The following is a 21671-nucleotide window of genomic DNA, read 5'->3' as shown; positions in this document are numbered from 1 at the left end:
GAAAAGGGAGCAATGTATGTATGGTAAATGAGAGGGAGAGTAGTGCACAAAGAGGTCAGAGAGCGAGGTATGGACCAGACCAGATAGGGGCTTGAGCTCTATGAGAAATGATCATTTTTCTCTAAGTGCACTAGGAACTCTTTGGAGGGTTTTGGGTGGGAAAGTTACATGAGTCTGTGGCTAGAAAACAATATAGCAGTTAGTTATCTAGCCCACTTTCTTCCTACCCTTGTATTTTAAAAAATGAAGAGAATAAGGCCCAGGGATATCAAGGGATACAAGTACGAATTCTAATTTTTTTTTAAGATGGTATTTTCCCCTGTCACCCAGGCTGGAGTACAGTGGCTCGGTGCAACCTCCGTCTCCTGGGTTCAATCCATTCTCCTCCCTCAGCCTCCCTAGTAACTGAGACTACAGGTGCATGCCACCATGCCCAGCTAATTTTTGTATATTTACTAGAGATTGGGTTTCACCATATTGGCCAGGCTGATCTCGAACTCCTGACCTTGTGAGGAGTTTGGGAACTGAGGCAGAACTCCCGCCTACCTAAGCTTCCCAAAGTGCTGGGATTACAGGCCTGAGCCACGGCTCCTGGCCCACTAATTCTAAGTCTTTACTCGTGGTATTATGTCCCATAGTGCGGTACCCACATGGTTAATAAAGGACCCCAGAACCAAGGAAAGATTACCAGAGGTTAGGTCATGCTGTACACTAAAATGGATATAAAAGCACACATATATATAAAGCTTGTATTAAATGGATATTAAAGCACATATGTAAAATGCACATATATAAAACACTTATATAAAATGGATATTAAAGCACATATTGGATCTAAAGCTTCTGTATATAGTATATGTGTACGTATGCTATATACAGAAGCTTTAGATCCAATATGTGCTTTAATATCCATTTTATATAGTATATCCATTTTGTATAGTATACATACACATATACTATATATAGAAGCTGTAGATCCAGATACACGTAGGCATGAGTCCCATCTGTGTTCTGGGCATATTATTTTACCTCAGAATCAATTAGGATGTATTAAGTTGAAAGTAACATATAATTTAACTGTGACGTGAACCATATTTATTTATGTAATGAAGTCTGGAGACAGGCAGCCATTTTATTTGTTAGGCAGATCAGCAATGTTATCAAGGACTCAGGCTCTTATAATCCTTCATTTTGGACACCTTGCTGTTTTGTTATGATTGTGGGCTCATGATTGCCAAACTCGAAGCATCATATCTTCACATAGTCAAAGTCAGGAATCAGTTACAGGGTCAAAAAAGCTTGCCTTTTATAGGGAAGAAGTCTTTTCCTAGAAGCTGTCCAACAGATTTTTCCTTATATCTTATGGTCTATAACTGGGTTATGTAGCTATCTCTATCTGGAAGAGAGACTGGGAAATAAGTGTCTGGCAAATGAGAATGGGATTTTATGATTAAGACCGATCAAGAATCCATTCTTGAGGCTGGTCATCATGCTACCTAGAATGAAATCAGTGTTTTCATAGTAAGGAAGAAGAGGGGCATTGATGTTTGAATAAGCAGCTAGAAGCATCTGGCTAAAGTTACTTTTATTTACTTTTAAATTTTATTTATGAGTTATAAGCATCACTGTAAATAAATATTTGCAGAAAATTGACACCATTTCCACAGGACATTTTTCTTGATGTGCAATTGCAAAGCTAAATAATGCATACAATTTTAAGACGCTTGAAATATATCAGCAGATAACACTTCGGAATTTTGTTTTCACTAATTTCCATTACAATTACATTTATTTTCAACAGTGCATTGAATTCCCATGTCCGAGAAGCCTAACTGCACATGAATAATACATATTTTCATCATCCATTAATTTTATGCCTTACTTTATAGTATTAATTACTAATTTATGAGGACTTTATGAGAATTTTGGTTTTACTTTTTTTTATTTGATAGGGGAAATGTACCAACTTTATTGTGTTTATTTATCCATTTGCATTTTTTATTTTGTGATCTGTTTCTTATTGTTTCTCTTTCTGTTCTTTCTATTTATTTATTGTTCTTTGTGTACTCACTTAAGGAACTTAAGTAGACAGACATATAGTAGATAACAGAGTATTTTAAAAAGCGTTTATATAAAATATATAAAATATATTAACATGTAAGTGTATTTGTACTTAAAAACCAGAAATGGTTTTAAATTTTGTTTCATTTTATTATCATCTATTGATTTTTTAAATATATTTTCCCTTTAATGTATTAATTTGATGACATATATTAATAAATTCTTTAAATTTAAATATCTTGCATTCCCAGTCTAAACCATTCTTGATTATAGGTTTAAGAGAAATGCCCTTTTATGTTGTATAAGTTAGTATTTTATCTAGAACAAATAATTATTCTTATAGCACCATCAGCATCAAAATTTTGGATCAGCATTGTGCAACCATGGTAAAATTAAGAAGATCAATGGTTTCTGGTCATAAAACTAATTAGTAGCAAAAGGATTTTTGCACTTTAATCATTTGAAAGAACTTCCTAATTATGAAGAAAAATTCTTAATAAAATTTTAATGATAATTTGCTCCTTAAGTTATTAAAAAATGATTCATTTATTTAAGAAATTTATATTGAATACAATTGGATAGATTTTGGTTTTATTTCGCTATGCCAATTTCTGTCTTTTAATTGGCATATATAGATCATTTATATTTACAATAATTATTGATATTTGAGGATTAAGCCTGACATTTTATTCTTTTTTTTTTGTTTTCTCTGTTTTTTGTCCCTCTATTTGTCTTTTCATACATTCCTGTGGGTTACATGAACATTTTATTTAGGACTCCATCATGATTTATTTGTAGGGTTTTTGAGTGTATCTCTTTGTATCATTTTCTTACAGGTGGTTCTGGTATTACAATATACATATTACTTTTTCAGTGTCAACTGGCATCAGAGTTTTGCCATTTAAAGTGAAGTATTGAAATGTCTATTCCCTTTAGACTCCTTTACTTTCCCCAGTATTAAATATCATTGTCACAAATATCAGATATAATTTTTGTTAAATTTGTTTTAGTCATTGACCATGATTTATAAAATATATGAAGAGAAAGATAGTACAATTTATATGCCCATATTTTTTCTCTTCCAGAGTTCTTCCTTCCTTCCTGATGCTCCAAGAGTTCTCTTATCACCTCTGTCTTTTAAATCATTTCATTTCTGTTTTATGAACTCCCCTTAGCCATTATTTAAGGGTAGGCCTACTAGCAACTTACTCTGTTAGTTTTTCTTTGCCTGAGAATGTTTTTATGTCCCTTTATTTCCGAGGATACTTTCACTGGATATAAATCTGCAGTTGACAGTTAATTTCAGTACTTGAAAAATGTGATACTTCCTTCTGGCCTCCGTGGCTTCTGATAGAAATCCACTGTTGTGTCATCTGAAAGAGTGTTTTTCTATAGTTAATGTCATTTCTTCTTGGCTATTTTCAATATTGTTTTATTGTCTTTAGTTTTCTGAAGTTTTATGATGTGTATTGGTGTGCATTTCTTTAGATTTATTATATTTGGGGTCTGTTCATCCTCTTTAACTTGTAGGTCTTTTTGCCAAATTTGTGAAGTTTTCTCCCAATTTATTTGAAAATATTTTTAGATACACATTTTTAAAATGTTCTTTTCATAAGATTCTGATGATATGATTATTCTATAATTTGTTGTAGTCTCATAGGTTCTTGAGGCTTTGTTCATTTTATTTTGTCTGTTTTCTTCCTGCTGTTCATGTTGCATAAATTCTATTGTTCTAGTCTCAAGTTTACTGATTCTATCATCTGTCTCTTCTCTGCTACTAAGCCCATCCAGTGAGGTTTTCTTTTTAATATCTGTCATTTTATCTTTAATAATTGCTATCTGCTTATTTAAAACAAAACTTCGGTTTCTTTGATGATATTTTCTATTTTTAAGAGAATTTTCAATTGGTTTTTAAAACATTTTTATTATGGGTGCTTTAGAATTCTTTTTCAGTCATTCCAGCATCTGCTTTATCTAAGGGTTGTTGTCAGTTAATTGACTTTTCTTATTCATGTTGTGATTTTCCTTATGCTTATTATCATGGGTGGTTTTTCATTGTATTCTGGACATTTTGTCAATTATGCCAGGAGACTCAGAGTCCTATTTAAATCTTTTACGTTAGCACTCAGTCATCTGTTTAGGTTTAGCATACAGTTTCTGGTCTACTTTTATGAGCTGCAGCTCTAAAGACTGTTTAATTTCCAGGACCATTGTGGTGTGATTTTTGGTCTGTGGGGTTTATATTGTGCTGCCTTAGATATAGAAGGAGTTTTCCTGGACCAGGTCACTCGATCCATCTAAGTCGGCATAAAGAAGTGTCTGAGTTGTGGAGTCAAAGAACATTCCCCAGACTGGACCACTTGTTATTAGTAAGATACCACTTGCCAGTATAGCCACCTGTTCCTTTGTGGGGGAAAAGAATCTCAGACCCTCAGGATAAAGAGATATTTAAGCTGGATCCTTATGGTGGAATCTCAGGTGCCCCCTGCAGCCTATTGTCTCTAGTTGTGGGTGGGGAATCTCAGGCCCATAGGAAGAGGCTTCTCACGCCAACAATTTATGCCTCAATTTTGCTTATTTGTGAAACATGGATTATAATGCACCCTTTTGAGGTTTTATGAAGAATAAACAAGATTGTAACATCATGAGTATGTGGATTTTTGTCTGATTGATTCAATTATTTAGTCACAGTATTCAGAATACCACCCTCACACATTGTAGTTGCTTCAAAACTGTTTTCTGAGTTAACCAATAAAATAAAAGGGAGTGCTAACCAATCAGTCGATCAATCAGTCAACTTATTGGTTAATTTTGAATAAATGCTAGTTTGTTTTGTCATTCCCTTATCTAGCAAGCAAGTAAGTGAGGAGTCAGGCACGGGTCTTCTGATTCCAGTGATCTAGATGGTATAAACACTTGCTTTCCAGAAGAACAATATCTAATGTTTATCTGTTAATTGAAGGATTACTATATTCTAGGCATAGTGACAAGCATTACAAACAACCCCTACACAGAGTTATATATGTATCTGTGTATGTTGTGTGTGTGTGTGTGTGTGTGTGTGTATCTGGTTAAGAGACATCTTTTATCTGGGATAAGAGCTGTTTATGTTTCTTTTTCTGTGAATATATATTTAGTTTCTCATAAAGTTGTTGTTGTTGTTAATTTATACCACTTCTGTATGTTACAATATAAATCTTTAGTCTGTGATATGGTTTACATTTTTTACTAGTTTGTTATTTGTCTTCTAATTTTGCTTATGAATCTTTTATCCTGAAACTTTTTTGAATTTTTAGGTAATTAGAACTATCTATCTTTCCTTTATTGCTTCTGGACTTTGAGTTGCAGTTAAAGAAGATTTCTCTATTCCCAGATTAAAGAGGAATTTATTTATCTTTTGTTTTGGTACTTTTGGGTTTTAATTTTTATCGATAAATTTCTGATCTATTTGGAATTTATTCTGGTATATAGTGTGAGGAATGTATCAAATTTGATCATTTTTCACATTATCTTTCTGGTATCCACCATGACCTATTTAAAAAGCCAGCTATTCTTCATTACTTTGAGATATTCCCTTGTTCATTTGGTCAGCTTGTGTAAACTTAACAAACCTATAATTTGGATAGCATTATTTCTGACAAGAAAATTCAGGCCCAATGACATGCCCAAAGTCACAGGGCTGGTCAGTGGTGGAAGTGGGAGTTAAAGCTAGGTCTTTGCTACCTTGGATCAGGGATTTCCATCACCACATTGTGTTTCCTATTAATTTGACCCTCAGCTCACTGTTTAAAACAGATATGGCAGCTATCACTATTCCAATGCTGCACATAAGGTAGCAGAGAGTCTGAGAAGCCCTTTGCCTTTTCAAGAAAATTACATTATGAGTAAAATGGCTAGTGCCCATGTCAGATCCCATTGGTATATGAGATCATTGTGAGTGAGGCTGTATGTAAGGCATTGGGTAAAGCCTGAGTGGGCAAACACAAGGACAGAATGGTGGGAGTATTTAGAGTCTGCCTGATGCTCACTGTTTCCAACTCCTGGGAAAGTATAACTTAAATGTTAGTTCAGGTAATACTAACTGCTGCAACAAATGCTAAAGTTTGGTGACATAACAGATTAAGTATTTATTCCTGAATGTAACTCCAATTCATGTTGGGGAGTAGGAAGATTCTTCTCAGCCATTTAGAAACCCAGACTTATTGGAGATCTGTGTTTTTTAGCAGCCTTATTAATATACAGTTTCCATACCAGGCAATTCACCCATTTAAGTTTACAATTCATGGTTTTTTGTATATTGCATTATGATTTTTAAGATTGTGGTACAATATATAACCTCAAATTTGCTGTGTTAACCATTGTAAGTGTAGAATTCAGTAGCATTAATCGCATTCACAATGTTGTGCAACCATCATCCCTTTATTTCTAAGACTTTTTCTTACCCCAAATACAGTCTCTGTACACATTAAGCAGTAACTCCCAATTTCCCCCTCCCCAAAGTGCCTGATAGCCTCTACTCTACTTTCTAGCTCTACAGATTTTCCTATTCTATATATTGCATATAAGTGGAATCATATTTTCCATGCATTCACCTTTACCAGACATATTTACTCTTTGTATGGCTTTGGGTTACTGTCCAATGTCCATTCATTTCAGCCTGAAAGACTCCCTTCTTGTAGTCAGGTCTAGTGATACCAATGAGCTATTTTTTATCTAGGAATGTTTTAATTATTCCTTTATTTTTGAAGAACTTTTTTGCTATATATAGAGTTGTTGGTTAACAGTTTATTTGTTTAGGCACTTAAATACGTCATCTCCCTGACTTTCAGTCTCTGCACTTTGTGATGAGAAGTATGCTTTGAATCTTATTGAAAGTACCTTTATTTGGCAAATAATTTTACTCTTGATTTTCAATATTTTCTTTTTGTTTTCAGCTATTAATATTTTGTTTATAGTGTATCTCAGCATGGGTCTCTTTAAGTTTATCCTGCTTGGAGTTTCTTGAGCATCTTGGATGGGTAAATTGATGTATTTTATCAAATTTGGGAAGTTTTAAGCCATTATTTCTTCAAATATTCATAACACGTCTTCATCTCACCTACGAGGGGGAAGATCTAGGGCAAAACCAACTTTACGGCCATACTTCTGCACGACTTGTGGAAGTGGAGGAAGAGGAGGTGGATCCGGGAAGGGCCAGGAGGTTTTCTGCCAGGGGGCAACTGTGGAACACCATGTCCAAGAAGAGGACGGATAGAAACTGCCCGAATTGGAGGTGCATAGGCTGAGGTTTTCTTTAGGATGGAGGGTGGATGGGCACCAAGAAGTGGAATGTCCTGGATCAAAATGTTGGAAGAAGCATGTGGCATATCTGGCAAAGGAATACACTCCACTTCCACATGCTGAGCATTCTGGACAGCATCAAAATACTGGCTAAGTTGAGCCCTCTTCTGTTCATACTCTATCTCTAGCTTTCGCAATTCTTTGTAAATATCTGTTCTCTTTTTCATAGAGTCGTAGAATACGTTCAAAGGTTTCACGCAGCTTTTTACACTTGTCTTTCAGTACTTTCTCATTTAATTGTGGCTGTTGCACTGGGTTAAACTCCATTTCATCCAATTTCTCCATATCTTCGATAATCTGTTTTGGATCCCTCATCTTTAAAACTGCAGCTCAAATCATCACGAGCCTTTTTTGTTGTTGTTGTTGTTCTTCAATTCTCGCTTCCGGGCTTCTTTTCGGGCTGGATCTGTGGGGTTCATAAATTTTCCACTCTTAGTGGATGATGTAGATCTCCGTCCCATGTTGACAATTTGTATGGTTTACTTGTTCATTAAAAAAAGAAAAACACTTCGGCTGTGCTCCAAGGACTGCAAGAAGCGGGGAGGGAGTGATTCCTGACCTCTTTTACTTGGTAAGGGCCTTCAACTCGGCCTCTCAGTCTACCCCTCAGCTACCGCCATCTTGAAAGCTTGACTTTCATGTATTTTATCTGTAAAATTTTTATAAAACAGTACTGATGTGGGTAGTGCTTAAGACTATTTGTTAAATATTTCAGCTCCCCACATTCCACCACATTGAAGAATTGCATTTTCTTGTACCCTTTGTAAATATTAATGATCATGTGATGTGTACGGCCAAGGACATGTGAGTAAAGCAAAATGGGTCATTTCTTGGGGAAAACTTTAAGAGCTTGTACATAGTTCACAATGTTGTAATCATGGCAGCACAAAGATAAAGCTTCTGTAACTCTGGGTACCCCATTGAGGATGATGTAGAGTAGAGCCCTCAGGAACCCCTTGGTAGGCAAATATAATAAGTGAGAAATAAACTTTTATTATTTTAAGACACTGAAATTTAGGGTTTCCCTTTTGCCATACTACAGACTAGCTTATGCTGACTGATACAAATATTTAGCTTTACTTCATTCTATGTACTCTTATATTTGATACTATTATTCTATTTTATCTTTCAATGCTGGCTGCAACCTAGTGAATTGGTCTTATGACCTAGTAGTGGGGTTACAACTTGGAGTTTGCAAAATACTACTCTGTACAAGTCCACTTATCCCATAGGTGATCCCATGTAGAGCAATATTAACAACTCCCATCTCTCTACAGGATTGTGGTTATGGAGAGGGTGGAGATGCATACTGCACAGCCTGCCCTCCTCACAGGTACAAAAGCAGCTGGGGCCACCACAGATGTCAAACTTGCATTACCTGTGCTGTCATCAATCGTGTTCAGAAGTTCAACTGCACAGCTACCTCTAATGCTGTCTGTGGAGACTGTCTGCCCAGGTGAGCCTGGTTTATGAGACCAAGTTTGTCTGGGCTTTTCTAGCTGTTGGAGGTTTCTCCCATCCTCACCTCTTAGAACTTAGTTGAGGTAGTCTAACCATCAACATAATATTCAGTTTAAGCTCCCAGAAGAGAGAAGTGGTATCTTCCTAAGATTCCTCTATAAGGTGCCTAGCACATTGTCAGTCACAAATGAGTACTTCACAGCTTTTTCATCATCACTCTCAGCCTAGGACCAAAGTTCAAGATAAATCTCACTGTAGACTTAAAAGAAGTTATGATGCATTTGGTAGCAAAGCAGTTCTTCCCTCTCTTTGGAATTAGGTCTCCTTTGGGCTACATGGTGTGGTGAATGGGGAAAGAAGTGGACTGTCTAGGCTTCTGAGTCAGAATAAGACACAGAGGCAGATAACTCACAATGATGGGTGGGCACTTATTTTCAGGTTGGCAAAATTCTTAGGAGCTGTTAGAACTGGTCCAAGTGCTTTCCTTGTTTGATCACCCTGCCATTCCTAATTGCTCTGAACACAGGTTCTACCGAAAGACACGCATTGGAGGCCTGCAGGACCAAGAGTGCATCCCGTGCACGAAGCAGACCCCCACCTCTGAGGTTCAATGTGTGTACTCAAGTTATCTTCTTCCCTTTCCTCCTCAACCCATTGGGTGGCAGCAAGATGGGGTAGTAAAGACTTCCGCTATTCCCTCATACCCTTTCCTCTAGAATGGCAAGGGAATCAGATTTGAATTCTGGTTTCACGACATATTATCTATGTAACCCTCTGCAAATCAAACTCATTGAACCTCATTTCCCTCCTCTGAAAAAAATGTGAGTCATGATAATAATTTTTCTTCATACGTTGTGTGGTGGCTGTCTAGGTCTAATGATAAAATGGGTATTAGGAAGCACTTTACAAATTATAACATATGTACACTTATGAGATATTACTATTATATGAAATATATAGGAGGCCCTAGGGCTGAGGATTTGCAAAGACTGAATGAAGAACTAGGGTCTAATCTATGCCTATATCAGTATCCATTTATCTTACTATCTATTATTTTTGTCTTCCAGATATTTACTTATTATTTTTAAATTATTGATGTATATTTTTAAATCATGAAAAAGTTCAAACATAAAAATATTTTTAAGTGCAGAAAATTGTAAAATTAAAATGCAATTACCCAGCATCCATCCAAAGCTAATAAATTATAGCATTTTGCATATTTGCTTCAGATATTTTAAAAGAATGAAGATTTCACAGATATAATGGAATTCGCGATCCTCTCAGTCCTATTATCTCCCTACCTGCTCAGATACAACCACTATCCTGAAATTGTATGTATTCTGTTGGTAGGGTATGCTACAGTAACAAACAAACTGCAAAATCTCAGTGACTTTATACAATAAAAGTTTATTTTTCACTATGCGACGACCTTCCTACCTCATTTGACAGTGCCTTCTAAACCATATAGCTTCCAAGTCAATGATACAGGGGAAGAGATGGAGGAGACTTACTGGTTCTTAACTGCCTCAGTCTGGAATTGACACATGTTATTTTGACTCACAGTTCATTGGCCAGAAGTACTCTGATGGCCTTACTGCAGGGGTATAAGGGGAATACAGGGGATCATGTGGATAACTGGTAAGCACTATGCCTCTGCCATACTCTCCACTAATGTTTTAATACTTGAATTCTTTTGTGATATATGTACATATTCATAACCAATATATGCCATTATTATGTATTTTATAATGTTTTATAGAAATGATATCAAGCTACATATTCTCTTTTTACAATTTGCTTTTTCCCCTCTAGATTGTTTACATTGATCCATAAAGGTCTTCAAGTGCTATGTAAGAATATGTAATTTCAGGATTATATCATGATTTGTTTATCCTGTGCTCTAATGATGAATGTTTTAGCTTGTTGCCATTTATCTGGATTGTGTTATTAAATGTGGCATGGAAAGATCATAGGATATGTGCATCTTAGATTAATTGTACTAATTTGTACATACCACCAGTATGTGCAAATTCTTTTGCCTTGTTCTTTATAATTTTGCCTGCTCTGGAAAGAAGTAAAACCAGCATAGGAACTCTAGCTGGGGAAGGCCCTAGGGAGAAGGGTGACAGCCTGAGGAAGTCCAGGCCCAGGGTCAGGGTGACTGTTCACTGCCCTCACTAACTGACCTGCCCCATTTTTTTTTTTCTGTCTCACAGGTGCCTTTCAGTTGAGCTTAGTGGAGGCAGATGAACCCACAGTGCCCCCTCAGGAGGCCACACTTGTTGCACTGGTGAGCAGCCTGCTGGTGGTATTTACCCTGGCCTTCCTGGGGCTCTTCTTCCTCTACTGCAAGCAGTTCTTCAACAGACATTGCCAGCGTGGTAAGGGTGGCTGTTTAACGTTTCGCATGAATCAGGAACAAGGCTTTTATTGGCAGAAGAGAGGACTGTTCTGAGGTTGAGAAATAATGGGCCTTTTCTACCTTGCTTGAAAACCCCATGAATAGTCTTCTGTGAGTCTGGGGAATTCTCTGGGGCTGCAGTAGGAAGCATAGGACTTCAGAGATTACTGAGGCTAACGCTGAGAGTTTAGAAGAACTTTTTCATTACATTTCAGGGGTTTGTAAAGGAATGTGGTATGGTGGGATACCACAGGAAAGGAAACTAGAGACCTATGTTCTACAGCTACCGCTAAATCACTATGTAACCTTAGACAAGTCATATAGCCTCTTCAGAACTCTTTCTTCCTAATCGTTAAGATGAGATAGGATTGATCTTTTTGATTTCTGAGTTCTTTTACAATTCTTTATATCTATACTACTAGGTATAAATTCTAGAGCATGTCAGGAATTGAGGAAGGCTTGGCTATATCTGAGATATGACTGTAATAAAAGTGGTTGAGGTCTAAGGCAACTTCTGTCAGTATACTAACTTCACAAATGGGGATAACTGAAACCCCAACGTCCAGAAGAGTTGGCAAACCTAGACTTTCTTCCTCAGATAATACTGATGTCCAAGAGGTCTGGCCCAGTCCATATCAGATGGCCATGCAAAAGTCCAGATGGAAAATCATATATAAAGTCACACTAGATTAATTCATGGAAGACAGTTTTTCCACAGACCATGGAGAGAATGGTTTAAGCATATTATATTTATTGTTTAATTTATTTCTATTATTACTACTAATATATAATAGAATAATTACACAACTTACCATAATTTAAAAAAAAAAGTCACACTAACATTGTGATCTTTGTTAAGCACAACTTCAGCTACTAGACAAGAATATGGGACAGAAAATCCAGCTCACTGAGGGCAAAGATGGAGGAAGTGGGAAGGTGGCTGGTCAGGACCAGGCAAAGAGTTAGAACTCCAGCCAAGAATACCAAGGTTCATTGCAGCTTCAGCACCATTAAGGGAACTGAGAGTTAGGCAGGGACACTGAAATAGGAAACTCAGACTAGAAAATGAAGTTGATTTATTTATAAGGAGGCTGATAAAGTTTACTAGATAAAAGAGTGCTCAGGACTCCTTTTCATCCCACTGGACACTGGACCTAAAGCAGCACTAATTGTGCGGGAAGATCCTGCTAATGTAGATTTGTCTTCGTCAGTTTGGCTCTGGGGCCTGGCAGATGATCTTGAAAAACCCAAGAGGTATATTTGGTTGTGCCCTGGCTTAAATGGAGATGAATATAGCATTTCATGGGCTTCATGATACATGGGGAACACTGTTGTCCCTTTATGATCCTTCTCAAAGTCTACTTCTCTCTTGTCTACTCTTTGCTAGCCCCTGGGACATTGTGACTCAGGGTAGACCTTCCTGTCTCTGACTTTGGAGGCCAGTGTCCCAGATAAGAGGTGTTACTTAGTCCCTGGGTGCATGGACATGAAACATGAGCAGTGAAGCAATTGGACCCCAGGGTCCAAAAGATGAAAATGAGAGAATATCTGAGAGCTGCCTCAGGAGAGGAGAGATGGGTGACTTTTTTCTGCTGTCCTATCCTGAAGATAATAATGTGGTAGCCTTCTTGGAATATAAGGGCAAGAAGCTTCCCCAGTGTTTTTATAAGGGGTAGGAGGGCTAGACATTTTTGGAAAACTTTTTCAGGAGTCACTGACTTACACACATACCGAGGTGAGATGTATGTATGAATTAGATCCAATGTAAGGTTGCAAGAGAGACAAGTAGCAAATGTGGTAAACTAGAGAGCGCTCCCTTGTCTAAAGTGGAATCCACTACTCAGCTCCAGGTCTTTGTAACCATGTGGAAATATTTAGTGTTCCAGAATCTTCTACATTTTCAAGAGAATTCAGAAATCTGGATTTTTGTGTGTGTGAAATTGTAGTAAACATAGTCAATGAATTTGAATAAAGAGCAAAATCACAATCAAAGTTAAGAGGCCAAACAAACACACATCTCACAGGTTCTGTTTTTGACCTGATGTTGAATCAGACCTATGCATAAAAGGTGTATTATTTTCTATCATCATAACAAATCACCACACATTTAGTAGTTTATTATCTCACAGTTTCCATAGCTTAGAAGTTCAGCAGGCTGTTCAGTCTCTGTTAGGAGTCTTACGATGCCAAAATTAAGATATTGGCAGGGCTCTGTTTCTTTCTGGAGTCTTGGGGAGATAATCTGTTTGTTTGATCATGCATGAAGGTGGCAGAATTCAGGCCTATGGAGTTAAAGGGCTTAAGTCCTATTTCCTTGCTGGCCTTAAGCTGAAGGCCATTCCTAGCCTCTAGGGCCACTTACTTTCTTTGGCTCATGGCCCCCTTCTGTTTCCAAAACTAGCAATGGTGAGTTGAGTTTCTCTCATGCCACATCTCTCTCATACTCTCTGTCTCCTTTGTCTTCTTCTGCTGCTTTTAGGGTCACAGGAGTACATTGGACTCATATGAATAATCCAGGATTCTCTCCCTATTTTGAGATCCATAACCTTAATTCCATCTGCAGAGTCTAGTTTGTCATATAAAATAATGTATACAGACATAACCCCAGGCCATGAAGATTATGGCAAGGGAGAGGGTATCAAAATCCTGTTTCCCACAAAGGTTTCTTTTTGTCTAGAGAAATTGATTATTTTCCCTGATCCAGTACCAGGTAACCCAATCTGATACCCAAATGTAAGTATGTTTTTCAACTGTGTCACCTCAGCCTGGTGCTAGGTGCTCTAGTCCCCAGGGAGAGGAAGGTAAGAATCTGCTCCCAGACATCCCTATCTTGTGCTCAGTACCCAGTGCTGAGCTGAGAAGAGCACCTGCTTTTGGGTAACCCAGTGGCTTTCTGCTTCGAGTTGCAGGAGGTTCGCTGCAATTTGAGGCTGATAAGGCAGCAGAGGAAGAATCTCTCTTCCCCATGCCACCCAGCAAGGAGACCAGTCCTGAGTCCCAAGTGAGTGAGAGCATCTTTCAGACGCAGCCACTTAACCCTATCCTCGAGGACGACTGCAGCTCGACTGGTGGCTTTCCCACACAGGAGTCCTTTACCATGGCCTCCTGCGCCTCAGAGAGCCACTCCCACTGGGTCCACAACCCCATCGAATGCACAGAGCTGGACCTGCAAAAGTTTTCCAGCTCTGCCTCCTATACTGGAGCTGAGACCTTGGGGGGAAACACAGCTGAAAGCACAGGAGACAGGCTGGAGCTCAATGTGCCCTTTGAAGTTCCCAGCCCTTAACTCTAATGAGGTGAGCCAGAAAGATGGATCAGAAAAAAAGCAAAACAGAAATTAGGGACCACCCTCAAGGAATTCCCCTCTGGAATATTATTGTTCACAAAGAGTGGAGGAACAGCAGCAAGCTAGGAACACTTGTGGGTGGAGGGACAACAGCGGTGATGTTGATTTTTTAGCCAGTCAGATATCACACTTCTGGGTCTCCGATTGTCAGGGAACTGGTAAGGCTGTCATGACACCAGTCTTTCCATTCTGGCCTTTCACAAGCTCTCTCAGGGCTCCACTATCTAATGGTCACATTCAGCTATCTCCCTTTATATGTACAAACAGCATAGCACAGTAGAAAAAAATATGCAAGCCTTCTCATCGGGAAACCCTATATTTCAAATCAACCTCCATTCCCTAATAGCTATACAAACCTTGTGCATATCCCTTCATTTTACAGAGGCAAGAACTGAGACACAGAGAGGGAAAATTAGTTTCTCAAAGTCACAGAGCAAATTCGTGGGCTAGAACTGGGCAAGAACCCAGGTTTAGGGGCTCCATTTTAGAGTTCATCCAACTGCATCATTGCAACGATTTGATAGCCAATGTTACTTTCTCAAAGGCTTAAGCAGCAAAAGATAGGACAGGAGGTAGATTTCCAGTTTTCAACTAATCAAATACCTTGTATCGCCCACTGATGTATTTCTTCAGTTAATACATTTTCAGTTCTCCCAATGACTTCCCTGCTCCCTACATCCAACCTAAGAAAATGTGAACAAATGTACATTTAAAAGTCATAACAGATATCAAATTAATGAACTTAGGTACCGTCAAGGTTATTTAGTCCAGTTCTTCTTCCAAGGCATGTGTCCCTTTTATAATATTCCCAATAAGAGTTTGTGCAGTCCTTGCTCACATACTTGAGGTGGCAGATGGCTGACTACTTCTCAATGTATATTACAATATACACAATTGTGACTGGCAGGTTTGAAGTCAATGTAAAAAAAGAGCTTTCTGTCTCCCTTTAGTACCTATCTATGCATCCTGGCTCTGTTCATTGTGCCAGACAGACCTCATCTGTTTCCTCTGTTTTGTGATAGCCCTGCAGAGGCTTAAAGATAACATCGCTTCTCTGGAGAATACCACTTTAGTTTCTTCTAAATTTTGTGGAGCTTAGAACTAAACCCATCTTCATGATAAATGGTTTCACCAATGTAGAATAAGGTAGAATTGTCATATCACTGTCTAGCTAATGTATTTCTGTTACAACCTCAACCATTGGCTTAACGTATGATATTTGGAGGGGTAGAGAGAAAAGGGTGCTAGTGAGATTTCCCCACATTTCTAATTTGATCTGCTCTCTCCCTAGGTCTCTTGGGCTCCTGGCAGCCTTGCCTAGTTGTTCTCTCTGGACTCTGCTTCCTCGTTCCTATACCACAACAGCAACAGGGGCCTGAAATGTGTCCACAACAGCTAATATCCTACAGATGGGGCATATTTTGTCCCATCTCACCAGAGAATTGATTCTCCATTTCACCAGGACTGATCTGCAGCATTTCTTGCTTCCCCATTGTAGCCTGGGGAGCCAGATTTCCCATTCATAAGACTACCAGACATGTTCCTAGCTCAACTTGATTATATAGAAAAGGTGAGAGAAGGGCAGTGAATGGGGTAGGGTTTTCATGCCTGCATTTTTGGTCAGGTAAGCCTCTCAAAATTGTGTCAGCACATCTACCTAGCACTTTAGGGACAAAATCAAACCCTTCTCCCTTTTTAGCTCCTCAACACTGCCTCTTTCCTCAACACACGTGCGTGCACACACACACACACGTATTAATATCTATCTTGTGGGAGGCCTGGTGCCATAATTCCCCAGCTCGTGTCTCATAGAGTTTCCTAGTTGTGACAGCTCTGAAGCAAGCACATTTGCTAAGGTCCTCTTCCCTACAAGTAGATCTCTACCCTTATTTAGTGAGGATTTAAACTAGTGTCTTTTTTTTTAGTCCTTCTTAAAGTTACTTTCAACATTTCTCTTCTCTTCTTGTCTCTTGTCCCTTCCAGGTTCTTCATCTTCTAAAGCCCAAAACTCAGTCTCTAGATCCCAAGACCAACTCCAAGCTCAGAGCTTTGGACTCTGGGTTGACAATAAAGCTCCTGAGGTCTCAGGGACGGAGGAGCTAAAGTTCTCACTGAGTCCTGGCCTTAAGGCAGCTTAGGGACCATTTTGTGCTTTATTGGTTTAGAAAAAAAAACCCAATTAGCATTTCATTAGCTCTTAATACCAGTTTCACATGCTTCTCAGCATGAATAAAACTACTCTTTCCATGGCTCTCTGATAACAAGCAGAGCAAATGAGACCCTCAGGGCTCAGGTGCGAGCATCACAAGTTATTTTTAACTCTCCCCTTTTGTCCATAATGGGCCAATTGGGCTGATTCCCACTCCCGCATAAAGTATCAAGTTTGGAAAGAAAAAGCACTCAAATGAGTGGAGCAACTGGCTCCTTCACTTGAAAGCACCTTATATAGTCTGGGATGTTAGATGTGACAATTTGTAAAAATCAAGATAGGGCACAGTTATCCTAGATTAAGAATGCTAGAATTCACTGCATTTATGGGTGTCTCCCTTTACGTTTTGCAATGTGCTTTTATAGTCATCATCTCACTGGATTTTTACACAGACCCAGAGGTGGGCAAGGCAGAGATTATCATCCCCAATTGACAGATGAGAAAACTGAAGCCCAGAGATGGAAAGTGATTGGCTTTAAGCTATTCAGTTATCCAGGGGTGAACAGCAAGCTCGGGTGCCTTCATGGCCTCTTCAATATCTTGAAATCTTCATTTTCTGGAAGAAAATGTTATGGGGTAGGAGGATTTTTTGTTTTCTTGCCATATCTGTTTGAGAAAACAACTCTTTCTGAAAGGAAAAGGGGTAGATAGACACATAAGGCCCTTTTGCCTGAATATGAATGAGGTAATGTCCTTGCCCATCATATGAAGCCTGTTCTCTCTTCGTCCCGCCAGTTTCCCACGACTCTTTCTGCCAGCCTGGTACATTCTCTGCTAGGTCGGACCACATTGGAAAGCTAAAAGATTTGCCATTCATCACTGTCCCAAAGAGGTTAGAAAATGTGAAGAGTTGCGAGGCTAGACAGGGCTCTTTCTTCCTGTCTTTTTTTTTTTTTGGTCCCTTGGATGTGAAAGAAGGGATATAGGCTAGAGCCAGTAGGAACATTCATTTTCCTTTCCCCCACTTACCTCCAACTCCTCAGTCCCCCTGCTTCTCCTTTCCGCAATTTGAGTCTCTAATTTTAGTTTAGGTGACTTGAGGCTTTAACTTTATTTAAAAGTCAGAATGGGCAATTATCCCATCTTTAAAAGCCTAGACAGATACTGTAAATGTTTGGGCAAAACTGTCAATAACAATTTAGTGCTATACAGTTTTAAAAAACCTCATTGATATTTTATGCTTATTTTAAATATGAGGAAACTGAGGCCAAAACAGTAGTGACTTACCCAAAGTAATTCCTATTTGAGAAAGATAGTGTGGCCTACACATCCACCCACAGACCCAGGTGTGCATTCCCTGACTGAGAGTAGAAGCCAGAGAAGAGCAGCTAGAGCAGAAACTAGGCTTGGCTATGGCATAGAGACAAGCAGGGTTGTTGAAAGGCCCTCTTTAGTTATTTCTCTTCACCAGACACTGTGTAAATGATCCTTAAAAGATCATTAAGGAGCATGGGAGAAAGATTAGGAGGTTGATTAAGACAGCCCATCCCCACTCGCAGAAAAAATAGCTGGCCCCATAGTTTGTTGAGTGTCTCCAAGGCAGCAGTGTAGTCTCCAATAAAAAAAAATAGCATATGATTTCATCTGCATCTTAGTTCAGTTGGGGCAGGATAAATAATTTTTTACTTTTCTGTCCCTCTATTTCTCACCCTCTACAGATTATAAGTTTTCTTCTGCCTTCTTCTCTAGACTCACTGCACTCCCTGGGGCAGTTGTAGGGTGTTGTATATGTTTGAAGAACAATGGTCCTGCTCTACAGCATAGGGCAGGGTAAACACTTTCCCTCTAGATCCCCTGGGCCTCGCCCTGTATTTGAGGTGCTCTCCACCCTCAGCAAGGAGGAGGGCTGAAGTTTGCCATTTGGGAACCTTACAGAACATTTCTGAACCAAAGTAATCTTCCTTCTGGAGCCTGGGTTTCCCAGACTACCTCCCAGCAGTCCCTCAAAGACAGCCCTCAATCCATTTAGGGACATCTGAGTATGTGTCTTTCTGGTGAAATGTCAATTGAATCTCAGCTGTCTCCCCACTGTTCCCTTTGATTCTTTCTCAGTTATCTTTTTACCTTTAGTTCCCACCTGCACATATCATGCTCAGAGAAAAACAAGTTCCATGGAGGTTGTATTCTTTATTATCTGAGAATCTGTCTGAAACTTGTACAGTTAGTTCTTGTCCCACAAGTATTAGGTGGTTCATTAAGTACATTAGGCAGAATGTGCACTTCATCACCTTATTCTAGCTCTAACAAGAGTGCTCTCTATGGCGAGATTTTTGCTTTTAGAGTTTTATTAAATACTTTAGAGTTTTAATACATAAATATTTTTAGTAAATACTTTAGTCCATCTACAAACACTGATTAAGAGCCCCTGAGACAACCAATTGATCAGATTGCTAAAAGTACTTTGGGAAAAAGAAAAAAGGTCTCATTGTACTGACTGAGGATTAGAAGTAATTAAAATAGAAACCTGTACCAAGCCAGCAGCCTGGCCCTGCATAGGTATTCACAAATATGTGGCAACCAACAGTTTAGGCCTTGGCCTTTAGGTGCTGTGTTTTTTGGTGGTGTGTTTTGTTTTGTTTTGTTTCTGCTACAGTTTATTATTATCTCACTGACTTTCACTGATCATGTTTACACCTTCTGGTAGAAGTAGTATCCAGAGAGGGAATGATTCGGCTTGAGCAGGCTGCAGGTGCTGCAGGTGTTCAAAAGCTGCCATGTGATTGGCAGTAGTTCAAGCCCACATTTAACACCGCTGCTCTAGAGGAAAGATAATGGTTATAACACAATAATAATAATAATAATATAATAAAGTGACAGAGCCAGCCTTCTTCACTGTGCTTGCTCATGGCATGAATATTATGTGAACAGCCCAAGCCATACCCAGAATCACCTTAATTCCAACTTTTTATGGGTCAGCAATTGGAGGTGGCAATTGGCTTTGCATTTTAAGGTATTTCAGGCAAAGGTGAAGTGGAGGATGTTTTTCTTTATAGTTTCTGGTTGGGCCATGGCAAATGTCATAGTTGAGTATTTGCTTCAGGAAAATTCTTTTTACAGTTTTCCTTTTCAATGCTTTTAAAGTTTGGGGCATATTTGTTTGAGCACTATGCTTTTATGTGTATTTCGACAAAGTGGTCATTGGTCAGTGGAAGCACAAAGTACCCTTGATAGAAACATTTTCAACACACCCTTGAGCCTAAACAATATTTAAGTTGTCTTCATATGAATTAGCAAAATAAAAAAAAAATGTAGTTTTTGTTTGTAAGGAAGTGGGGAGGTATTTGTTGATAATGAATTGGGTTTTTTGGTTTACTCTTTTTCTCTCCGTACACCTTGACTTGGATTTTGACAGGAGGGAGTCTGGGAAAACAGTTTTTTCCTCCAAGATTCTCAGATCCAGGCTAGGAAAGGATTCAGTACTACAGCATACCCATCTACAACAGACAGCCCTGTCACATTGAGATCAAACTCCCTCCTGTTCCCCTCTTCTCTGCCAACCCCACCTCACTAGCTAGGTCTTCGGTGTTTTATATTGAATATTGGTACATTTTAATTATTGTTTTTTTCTCATGAATGTGTTATTTATAGAGATTTTGTTAAATCTTGAGCCATATGCATGTGTAGATACTGGCAGAGCTATGTTTGTTTATGATTCTCTGCGAGCATTTTATATTGTCCAATAAACAGAAATATATCCAAACACCTTGTTTATTTCTCTACTTTCAGAGAACCAGGTGCCTTATTTTGCTGGTGTGTTTCTTCTCACTGAACACAGCAAAAAAAAAAAAATGTGTTTCTGATCATCAGTAGTGCTGGGATTCACTGACTTGTCGCACAGGAGATCTGGGTTATAGCACAAGCTGTCTTTCTTTTTTCTAAACTTGTTTATGCCATTTATATTATCCTCTGGGATAAGGATCTACTAGAAACTATTGTGTTCTAAACTAATACTTTTCAAACAGGGTTCCATGGCCCTAGGGAACTGTGCATGAGTCTTCCGAGGTCTGCAAAATCTCTAGGAATTTACATGTGTGTCTGTATATGTGTGTGTGTTTTCATTTTGATTATAATTTGTTAAAATTCAAGCATATTCTAGCTAGACCATCTGGATGATTACCTCTTAAGAGTACTGCCTTGCCATTTCAGGGTCTCTGTGTGTGTTGATAATCTTACCAGATTAAAGGGACCACCTAAAGAGACACTATTTAATTTTGAATGCTATACTTTACTAAAACTTAATTTAAGAGAGAGGAAAATTAAGTTTCCTTCGTCTTTAATATTTTATAATCTTGACAACAACATATGTTGGCAAGGATGTGAAAAATGAGAAACCTCATATAGTGGTGGTAGAATTATAAAATGGTATAGCCACTTTTGAAAATAGTCTGGCAGTTTCTCTAAAAGCTAAAGCTAGAGTATGATCCAGTAATATCACTCCTAGGTATATACCCAATATAATTAAAAACATATGTACACGCAATACTTATACAAACGTAGAAACATTATTTACAATATCGAAAAAGTGGAAATAACCCAAATGTCCATCAACTGATGAAGAGATAAAAAGTTGTGGTATATACATATAATAGAATACTATTCAGCAATAAAAAAGATTGAACTTCTGACACATGATACATTGTAGATGAACCTCAAATCATGCCAAGTAAAATAAGCCAGATACAAGAGACCACATATTGTATGATTTCATCTATATAAAATGTCCATAAAAAGCATGCTAATCTAAACAGAATGTAGATTAATGGTTGCCTTGGAATGGGCATGAGAAAAAAACGATTAAATGTTAATAGGCATGAGGGATCTTATTTAAAGGATAAAAACGTTCTAAAATTTAG

General features: G+C 38.4%; 1 protein-coding gene and 1 pseudogene across 7 annotated transcripts in view; one reads left to right on the top strand and one right to left on the bottom strand.

Moving 5' to 3' along the window:
• Positions 1–20518, top strand: part of EDA2R (ectodysplasin A2 receptor) — a 52025-nt gene extending 31507 nt beyond the window's left edge. For 3 of the 7 annotated variants that reach the window (XM_078363368.1, XM_078363367.1, XM_078363369.1), the window contains exons 3-7: positions 8679–8857; positions 9389–9474; positions 11079–11243; positions 14167–14559; positions 15901–20518. In XM_078363368.1, coding sequence (XP_078219494.1) covers positions 8679–8857; positions 9389–9474; positions 11079–11243; positions 14167–14549 — 813 coding nt within the window. In that variant the 3' untranslated portion in view covers positions 14550–14559; positions 15901–20518. The remainder of the gene's footprint in view (positions 1–8678; positions 8858–9388; positions 9475–11078; positions 11244–14166; positions 14560–15900) is intronic. The other 4 variants (XM_003735750.7, XM_078363370.1, XM_078363372.1 and 1 more) reach the window with 3 other exon arrangements.
• On the bottom strand, positions 7138–8031 carry LOC144581100 (WW domain-binding protein 11 pseudogene; annotated as a pseudogene).
• Positions 20519–21671: the final 1153 nt, after the last annotated feature.

The sequence above is a fragment of the Callithrix jacchus genome, chromosome X (assembly GCF_049354715.1).
Source record: "Callithrix jacchus isolate 240 chromosome X, calJac240_pri, whole genome shotgun sequence".
Taxonomy (NCBI): domain Eukaryota; kingdom Metazoa; phylum Chordata; class Mammalia; order Primates; family Cebidae; genus Callithrix; species Callithrix jacchus.
Note: the sequence above shows the minus strand (reverse complement) of the source record. Positions and strands in the feature narration are given on the sequence as shown.